General features: G+C 38.2%; 2 protein-coding genes across 3 annotated transcripts; one reads left to right on the forward strand and one right to left on the reverse strand.

Annotated features, from left to right (window-relative positions):
- Positions 1-2,209: 2,209 nt before the first annotated feature.
- LOC126798005 (uncharacterized) lies at positions 2,210-5,116 on the forward strand. 2 transcript variants are annotated; one of them, XM_050524820.1, is made up of 7 exons: positions 2,210-2,444; positions 2,531-2,789; positions 3,254-3,454; positions 3,542-4,253; positions 4,356-4,462; positions 4,569-4,628; positions 4,713-5,116. In XM_050524820.1, exons 1-7 carry the CDS (start codon positions 2,274-2,276, stop codon positions 4,760-4,762), a joined length of 1,560 nt encoding a protein of 519 aa, XP_050380777.1. In that variant the 5' UTR covers positions 2,210-2,273; the 3' UTR covers positions 4,763-5,116. The 2 variants fall into 2 exon arrangements, with proteins under 2 accessions (XP_050380777.1, XP_050380778.1); XM_050524821.1 differs by having other exon boundaries at positions 3,545-4,253.
- Positions 5,117-5,222: 106 nt separating this feature from the next.
- LOC126798010 (fructose-1,6-bisphosphatase, chloroplastic) lies at positions 5,223-7,315 on the reverse strand. The gene is made up of 4 exons (XM_050524825.1): positions 6,772-7,315; positions 6,155-6,376; positions 5,527-6,033; positions 5,223-5,427 (listed from the first exon to the last, which is right to left on the reverse strand). The coding sequence occupies exons 1-4, from the start codon at positions 7,201-7,203 to the stop codon at positions 5,356-5,358; spliced, it is 1,233 nt and encodes a 410-aa protein (XP_050380782.1). The 5' UTR covers positions 7,204-7,315; the 3' UTR covers positions 5,223-5,355.
- Between the last annotated feature and the right edge of the window lie 2,323 nt (positions 7,316-9,638).

Here is a 9,638-nt window from a genome sequence, read left to right on the forward strand (position 1 = left end):
AGCTGTAAACTTACAAGGGATTGTGAGAATATGATCACTATTTGTATTTGGTGCTTATTTTTTCGGTTATTACCTCTCAATTGTGTGTTATGATGCACCAAACACCAGTATTGATCCACCTTCAAGATCCAACCCCATGGAGCCTGCAAGTTTCTCAGCTCACATATATGCAATTATGAGCAAGGATGATGCTCCTCATGCTGGGATCTCGCAGTCCTGTTTATGTGGTTATAGAGAATGTTGTGTATGTCCTTCAAAGTATGTGCCACTCTGCAACTGGTTTATTTTGATTGTAGGGGTTTAATACTTTAATCGTATTGATCTCCTAAATGAACAGGTAAAGAAACAGAATCATCAGTTGACTCTGTCTCCCCCCCCCCCCCCCCTCTAAATTTAGGGTAATGTTATATTACACCTACCTCTTAAAATTACATCAAATCTATTTATTAGCTTAATTTTTTTATTTTTAAAAAAGATTTTAGATTTGAATAACATAACTTTATTTTATAGGTATTTATTAGATGTGCCATTCACCAAACACTAAAATTATAAAATCCAAAAACGACATGTTTCACATGATTGAAGCATCTGCCATTTTTTACAAACTTAACTATGAATGAGTAAACTGAATTCAATATTTAGAACTTGAAGTTGTATGTGTTTGTGGTGTTTGTTGTTATAGGGTTCATGTGCTATAGGGTATGACTCAAATTTGAGTTATGTTAAATAGGATATGTGATTCGTTGTTGAGTTGAATCTTTTGATTAAGTGTATTATACTTGAGAAAATAGTTGTTGTACCTGTATGTTAGGCAACAATGTGTGAGGGTTGAACATGGAAGGCAAGTGGTTTTTTAGGGTATGATATTTGATTTTCTCTCCTATGGAATATGTATGTAGCTTATATTTAGTATGTTAATTTGTTGGGATGTGTAGATTGTTCCTTGCATATGAATTAATTATTCTTTCCACATAGGTAAATCTTATGTTGTATAAGACCATACCTCTAAGGTAGGAAGTGTGGGTTATATAGGTAGAGAGTGTGGGTAACATATTTACGTAACTTCTATTCAATAGGTTTATTTTGTGGGATGTGTAAATTGATCATTGCATATAGGTTAATTTTCATTTACATAGAGATAAATATTTTCTTGTATAGGATCATACCTCTAAGATATAAAGTGTGGGTTGGAAAAAGGGAAATTAGACAACCAGAAGAAAAGAATATTGTGTGTTTTGAATAAGAAAGAATGTATATGCTGAAAACATGATCAAATAGCCTTGCAATAGAAACAAAATAAAGAACAACTTGGTAGTTTTTAGCATTCATAACTTGCTTTGATCTATTATGACAGTAATAGAAATAACATAATTTTTGTATTTCGTTTGACTATTCTTTAAGATAAGGATACTTTACCAAATTGAACATTTAATTTATATTTATAACAGTTGCATGTTTATAATATTTGAAAAATTGTAAGAACTATAGTTATGAAGATATTTTACATTTATAACTAGAAGGGTAAAAAAGTGAACTCGATTAAATGATTTAAATATATTAATTAAAAAAATCGTATAAGGAATGTTGATATATGTTTTGGGTGTGATTACAAAAATAAAAGGGTGTGGGTTTATCTAGAAATTGGACTTGAAGATTGAGTTTATCACTAATTTTCTCTTATTCTTTTCATGAATTCTATAGCTGTTGAGTATTTTGGGCGAGTTGTAGGCCTTATTCTTCCTACAGTGTAGTCTGTATTGACATTAACAATATAAAACCCAAGTCTTTTTGAGAAGAAAATCATTATACACTTATGGTTACATGTAATATACTATCACTTTTATCCATTCTCGATCCATTCTCGAGACCTCTATAAGGAGTGAAAAATCGAAACAAAAACTTAATGTAACTAGATAGAGTGAAAAATCGTCTCGCAAACAAACCTATTACTCAAATGCTTTATATAGATCAACACCACGTGCATATATTTTTCTCCATAGGAAGGCAAAAAAAAAAAAATTCATTTAGTTCTTCCGCATGTGGCCTCTGAATAAAATTTATATTCAATAATGGCGGGTCTTGGCGGAGAACACATATTTCCCCCAAAACATTTCAAACCTTCCCGCGCCCCCCAAATTTCCTCATCTCCCTCCCTCCATATATCCCTCTCCTTTTTTAGAACCCTCCGCCCCTTCATTTCTCACTCCTCCCAGATCTCATCTCATCTCTCCTCGGCGGTTACTCCTCCCTCTTTCATCTCCACAACCCCCAAGATGACCAAGCCCAAAGCCAAGAAGCCCGAGAATCTCGGCAAGGGCACCGTCACCCCCGTCCAGATCGCCTTCCTCGTCGACCAGTACCTCTCCGATAACTCCTACACCCAATCCCGCAGCCTCTTCCGCACCGAAGCCTCTTCGCTCTTCTCCAAGTCCCCCCTTCGCGAGGTACCCACTCCTTTCTCTCCCTTCCATTTCCCAAATCCTCCCCTTTTTTGTTTCTGATTTTTAGGTTTTAATTGATTTTGCTTCAGGTGCCGAAGAGCTTGCTGAGCTTGTCTGAGATTCTGAACGAGTACATAGCGCTGAAGGAGCAGAAGGTGTTGCTGGACCACGAGAAGGCTCGGGTGGAGCAGGAGAAGAGTAGAGTGCAGACGCTTTTGAATGGGTTGCAGATCTCCATGAACATTTATAATGCTGGTGGCAACCCCCAGATTTCTAAGGCTTGCGATGCGGTGCCGAAACAGATGCTCATGGCTCCTCAGCCTCGCTTAATGACTGGGTCTTCTGCAGGTATGACTAGTCTTTGACAAGATTTGATTGATCCTGTTGAACTTTAAATGATTCGTGTTGTTTGCGTAAAGAATCGAGTTGAACTTATTGATTAGTTATTGGAAGCTTGTGAATCCGGACTGAGATCTGTGAATTAAACTTGAATGTGTGATTGCTAGTTAGTGTTATAGCTCTCTATTTGTGCTTCTTGTTTATGTTTTTGCATCTGGTTGTGTTGGTGTTTGAGAATAGGCGTAGAGAACACAGTGGATGCTGTGTGTGGGGGATTAAGATAACCAATTTCATATGGTACATGTCACATCTTATCTGCTTTAGATAAGTTATTAAATGCCATTTGGGACTATACCATGAGTTAACAACTTCACATAAGCTCACAAGGCACTCTATAATCGATTGTGAGTCATGATTGTGTATACGTATGCTGACTGTTTGGTATGTGTACTGTTTTTTATGGCTTCTAATAGCATTTCCTATGCACCGAATACCAGTTGTTTATCCAGTAGTAACACCTGCCAACACCAACCTTGGGCCTGTGAACTTCTGCTCACCAATCATAAGTAACCTGCCGGCAACCAAGAGGAAGGCTTCAAATGCTGGTGGCGGTGCCCCTCCTGCTTCTAAGAGGTCTCGCAGCAAAGCATCTGTCAGTAAGATTCCAAACAAAGGTATGTAATGTATCATGTTTAAAGTTTTGAAGCTCTACATCTCAATTATGTTAGTTGGTATATGTTCTTATTGGTCATGTGCATTAGCAGGTGTAGCAACACTTCTAGCATCAAGTAGTTCACTTAATAACCAAGGAAGTGCAGCACCCACTTCAGCTGTTCAATCATCACTGCAGAATTGTGCTCCTAACGGTTCTTTGGTTCAAGGATCCACTGTGGCCAAATGCTTGTTCACCCAGCCTTCATTTTCCAATGCCACCAATTCTTCTGTTCCTCAAACACCTCCACGAGCTATTTCCTCTCAAACTGACAAATCTGTGTCTCCTGTTGAAAATTCTGCCATTTCCACCAGCAGTGATAATAATTCTCCTCCTGAAATCAGTGCTAATTGCTGCACCATATTTTCGTCCAAGAGAGTGACGCTTACCCCTAACAAAGCTTGCTATACTGTGGAAACAAACCATTGCATTTCTTCCTCACCTGCCAAGACAAGCTCAAGGATGTCAACTAGGAGGGAACATGTAAAAGGGAGGCTAAACTTTGATCGTTCGGATGTGCCAGTTGGTTTGGACAAACCACTTACTGATGAAAAATCAGCTGACAAACCAATCAGAGATGAAATTTTGACATCTGATTCTGAAAAAGAAGTTGACATATTTGACATCGACATGCCCAACTTTGAAGCACTGGGAGCAGATTTCAACTTCAATGAAATGTTAGGTGAACTAGATCTTGATTATGGAGAACTTGGTTTTCCTTGTCAACCTTCTTCGGCTGCTTGCATGGGAAATGTTTCAGGGTAATCTCTACATTCCACAAATATTTCTCCACTCCTACATTTGCTACTATTAAATCAATTGTAATCTTACCTTATGTTCTGTATGCTTTACAAACTGTACAGGTCCTCTCATGAATATATGGATGGTAATGAGGGAACTAATCAAGTCATGTCAGAATTTTCATCAACTGTGACAGAAGTAATATCAGAGAAGGGCACCAGCGCACAAGGTAATGAATCACTTGAACTGTTTCTGTCTGCTAAAAAAGCAAATCTCATTTGGTAGAGTTTCCACACTGTTTTATACCATACTGAAGCAATTCTGGGTTGTTGCAGGACCTGATTCTATGACAACAATGAAGTCTGTAACCAAAAGTATCAGAATTATAAGCCCAGGTAACTTTTTCTGTCTAAATTATGAATTCTTTAATTTGATGTAGCAGTCTAAAATGACTCATTTGTGTGCTTTTGGGATTGCAGTAAAAAAGCGAGGAAGCTCTGTGGATGAGAAGTGTACTGAGATAAACTGAATGGTTTGTTGGAATAACTGATAGACTGACAGATGATCTTTTGACTATGTTAATATTCGACAACTATGTTTAGAAGCTATACCTGGCCTTGGTTTAGCCTTAAACATCTCAAAAAATTCCTTAGGCTAATGGTTTGTTTCTTGTTAGTATCATAGGCCCTACTTGTAGTAGTTTGGGGCTCAGGGCTTACTAGGCTAATGGTTTGTTTTTGTTCATTATGTAGTTTCTCACCGTAGGCTTGTCCATATTTGACAAGTGGTATTGCCAGCATGATCATTTGTTGATAGAATTCCTATTCGTTTATGAGATTGAAATGTTAATCACGGAAGTTTTAGTTCCAGATCAATATTGTTACAGGATTGTTTCTAGTTTTATATTTTGCCGAGTTTTGAATGTAAGAACTGTCCTTGTAGGTTACTACATGGTCAGTTGAACATCTAATTAGACTGTTAACCGCCTGAGAGCGAAAGATTGCACACAGGCATTGAACATAAGTACACATTTTCTTTAATCGAGTGTTCTTTTTCTTGAGGAAAATTCCCACACAACATTATCTTCATACACAATTAATCTCTTTTTCTGTCATTTCCTGATCAAGCTAAATACTTCTCCAACTTCTCCACCTCGTCTACACTTCCAATGTAAAGTGGAACACGCTGGTGAATCTGTCAAAACAAAATAGATTGGAAGTTTCTGGTCATTCAATTCGCAAAGAGATCGATACGCAGAATAGAAATTCATGATACTTGGATGGTTGTACTCACCTCAGTTGGCTGAATATCGAGTACTCTGGAGTGGCCATCAGATCCCTTGCCCCCAGCTTGTTCCACTATGAAACTCATGGGTGCACATTCGTATAGCAGCCTCAGCTTTCCATTCTTGCTCTTCATGTCTCTCGGATACCCATAAATGCCTCCGTAGAGAAGCGTCCTGTGAAAGTCCCCAACCAAACTACCAATGTACCTTGCAGAGTAGGGCTTGCCACTCGGACCTGGGTCCTTAAGGTCATCAATGTACTTCTTCAACTTGTCATCCCACATCTGATAGTTGCCCTCATTGAACGAGTAGATCTTTCCTGCTTTCGGTATCTGAACTTTCTCTTGAGTCAGAACAAATTCACCATACATAGGGTCCAAGCTAAATGCATAGACACCTTTCCCAATTGTAAGCACAAATATTACTGAGCTTGAGTACATGCAGTAGCCAGCAGCAAGTAAGTTGCTTCCTGGCTGACACACACTCACTACACATTTCTGTGCAGCACTGTCGAGCTGCAATGAAACACATAAATTTAAGGTCACGAAATTTGTTCACCAAATGATGTGTCAAAACCAAATTAACTATGTTGAGATTTTATAAATGAAGTTGAACAGTTTGGCTAATAGGACTTACAGTTTCATCATCAATGTCTGCTAGGCACTCATCATTAGGGCTGTATATTCCGAAGATTGAACCGGTCGAAACTGCAGCATCAATGTTGGATGATCCATCGAGAGGGTCAAACACCACAATATAGTTCCCAGAGTAACTCTCTTCCACAGCCACTGGCACATCCTCTTCCTCAGATGCTATAATCCCTGTTCGGCCACTCGATCTCAAGCAGTTGGAGAAAACCTGTCATAACTAGATAATTAAAATCACATTATGAAGGCTGCTGAGTGTAATTAACGGGACATTATAGCTTTAATTCAGTCCGCGCGATTGAATCATTGCTGAACAACCAACAACTTTTTGCACTCTTGTCCATTTCTATTATATTGCTGTTAAAGAGACTAATATGGTTCTCTGCGATTTGTAGCCTTGGAATTCAAAGCATCAAAATCGTTCCAAGTACTACGTACAGTATATCTGTGATAACATCCACCAAATTGCACTGTTGTAGTCTAGTTGGTCAGGATATTCGGCTCTCACCCGAAAGACCCGGGTCAAGTCCCGGCAAAGGAATTTTTCATCTTCATTTTTCTTTCTTCCATTAGAATCTCTAAACAAATTAAAGCATAAACACCAACCTCATTGGAGACGACGTCGAGTTTCTTCTGGTCCTCTCCTTGGATGTTCACAGCGCCCTGAACACCAGTCAAGTTAGAAATGCTAGCTCTCTGGACCAAAGAAGCAATCTGCTTGCAGGCCAATGAAATGCTCGAAAGCACAATGGTCAGCTCTGCATCAATGTTACCCTTCTGTTCTTGCTCCAGCAACCAGCTCGTCAGGGTTGTAATCTGGTACGCCGCTTTCTTCTTCGGCTCTGTTTCAGCTGCCACCGCCATGCATTTAACTCCAGCGCTGCCAACTCCCCTGTTTCTCTTGCTGCTGTTTGGGGCTGTGGCGGTGGTTGCCTTCGAGCCGAAGACGCATTGTTGCAGAGGAGAGAGCTGAGAAATGGAGCGAGAGCTCGAGCATAAGAGTTGGGATGAAGAAGGAGTTACTGCTGCTGCTACCATGGCTTTGGTTTTGTGATTAATTGAACTTGTTGTTCAAGTATTTTTGGGGTTTAATTTGATCGATTTGTTGGTTTTAGTTGGATTGTGTTTTGGTCGATTGGGGGAATGTGAGGTGGGCAGCCATTTCTGTTATTTTTGTTCATTTTGTGATCGAGGTCCCACTTATCTTCCTTTCTAGTGTTCTGTGTCGTGTGTGATCATGGTTCCTTTGCTTGGAGAGTCAAAATGACGAGAGAGACTACAAGTAACAAGTGGGAGTGCAATTGGGAATGCTGGATTCACTGGACTGAATTGGATTTGTGTTTGGTGCTTCGACTTGTGTGGTAAGGATAGTCGAGCGGTCTAGCACTCTAGCATACATGGAGTTTGTGCATGGTTGTTAGAGTCTCAACTTCTACCAATTTGGATCTATTGGTTGGTGCGCTTACGTCAAGTTAGTTTTCTTTCGCTGTGCACCTTGGTCAAAATACTAAAATCGGTAAGTGTATAATTGTAATATCTCGAAAATTTATAATTACTTTCTAAACATTGTTTAGAGATTTTTAATTTGGTAGTAGTTCAATTATAAAGTTCGAGGGTGAAAACCAAAGTGTTCAAGCGAATAATTACTCGGAAACGTTATAATGAGGGGTCAAAGAGTTTACTTTTAACTCGTTGATTTTCTCAGAAAACTTCATGCACGAAAGTTGTAGAGCTTGATGATACGAGTTTTTTGTGAACATATGGCACGTGTAAAACGGTTTTCGCATGAGAAAGTTATGATAAATCCAAGTCGTATTTATTTATTACTAGAAACCACCCACACACTCTATGAGTGTGAGAAAGTGGGTAATTATCTACGAAAAAGTGAGTGGTTAAAATCTGAAAAGAAATAATATATTTCAATTAATCTATTTAAATTTTGACCATAATAACCTTAGTAATTTGCTTGTTAGTATAACTAATAAGCGGGTATATTCGGAAGTTCACAATTTGATGAACCTTTTAGATGTCCGCTTTATAATAGTAGAGATGAATATGTATAAATAGGAACAAAACAAAAAAAAAGGAGGAGAAGAAGAGAACATCCTGAGCTGTTTTCCCCCCACCCCATATCTTTTTATTTATAATCTTCTTTTCTCCATGACTTCCTCATTTGACCATGAAATTGTTCACCGTTGGTCTTGTTAGCTTCGCATCATAATCTTTTACAAGCCTACGGTGATGCCGTTTGGTGGGTTGCTGCCTAGTTGTCGTTGTACGTGAATGAGGTCTATTTGGCCTCACCAAAATTTCTCCTTTTTTCGGCCACTTCTGGTCGTGAAACTTACCAAATCGGGACACCCAAGAGGTGCATTTCATACCCTCCAAGTGGCTCGAACCAGTTTGAAGAGAGGAGGGAGAAGTGGAGAACCGATCAAAAGTCTAAATCGTATCAAATTTGAAAATAGTTCTTGCAAGGTAATTTCTGATTTATCTTTTCGTTTTTGGACTTAATGTTAGTTGGAAGAGTTGTTATATACATTGAGAGGAAGAGATTGATGTGTGTTAGGGCGGAGAGTCTATGCATGTTTGGAGTAATGGTTTATTATATTATAATGTACTCGTCGATACGAGCATTCGCAAATATAATTATAAGTACTTGGTTAGCGTTTGAGTATGTTTGGTTCTCACAAGTCTATTTTTAGCATTTATTATGTCTTAGAAGGGTGAAACATGATTTAGTATGTTATGCCATGTTATGATAAACTAGGTGCTTTTTAGACCTTGGGGGCACGTTGTTACCCCAGACTGTCTAATTCCGGACTAAGTCTCTGGTTACTCCCGGACTATGTTGACTCAGATTAGGGTACAGTAATTCCTGACCCATATTTGGTGCAGTCTCGGACTAACTAACGAACAGAACTAGCAAAATAATCCAGTCTCACGTTTGACGAACCACTAGACTAAATAACTTTTGTTATTGAAATAATTTTTGAATTATAACAAGTCTTATTCAATAATAACATAATATTCATTAATAACACATGTTCATATAAGAATTCTTACTTCTTGATTTGCATATTTCCTATAACAATTGGCTTATAATGGAACAACCTTCTCACATTTTTCACATTTCCTAATATGTGATATCCACAAGTAAGCAAGCCAACAATTTGTCAATTAAATTGGTCTTGATGATTATAAGTAAGTTAAAGTTCATACATAAGTAAGTCGCAAGTTAATACATACATAAGCCACCAAAATAAAAATAGAGTAATAGTTTACACATACAAGTCCACCACTGAAAGTTGAATTCTCATTTAGCATTTTTACATGTCAAGCAAGTTAAAAGACATGAATGCTTATCTAACAATACAAAAGGAGCTCAACTAGTAAAAGTGGTTTGTCCAACATGTGTTAAGGTGACAACTCCCCCAAAAAATGTATAGTCATAAACTAAGAGCATCAAAATT

This window comes from Argentina anserina, chromosome 6, assembly GCF_933775445.1.
Source record: "Argentina anserina chromosome 6, drPotAnse1.1, whole genome shotgun sequence".
Taxonomy (NCBI): Eukaryota; Viridiplantae; Streptophyta; class Magnoliopsida; order Rosales; family Rosaceae; genus Argentina; species Argentina anserina.

Coding starts and splice junctions, on each gene's coding strand:
- LOC126798010 (XM_050524825.1), bottom strand. CDS start 7,203: ATGGTAGCAGCAGCAGTAACTCCTTCTTCATCCCAACTCTTATGCTCG. Junction 6,377..6,771: donor TCGACGTCGTCTCCAATGAG/GTTGGTGTTTAT, acceptor TAGTTATGACAG/GTTTTCTCCAACTGCTTGAG. Junction 6,034..6,154: donor CAGACATTGATGATGAAACT/GTAAGTCCTATT, acceptor GTTTCATTGCAG/CTCGACAGTGCTGCACAGAA.
- LOC126798005 (XM_050524820.1), top strand. CDS start 2,274: ATGACCAAGCCCAAAGCCAAGAAGCCCGAGAATCTCGGCAAGGGCACC. Junction 4,254..4,355: donor TGCATGGGAAATGTTTCAGG/GTAATCTCTACA, acceptor CAAACTGTACAG/GTCCTCTCATGAATATATGG. Junction 4,629..4,712: donor TATCAGAATTATAAGCCCAG/GTAACTTTTTCT, acceptor TTGGGATTGCAG/TAAAAAAGCGAGGAAGCTCT.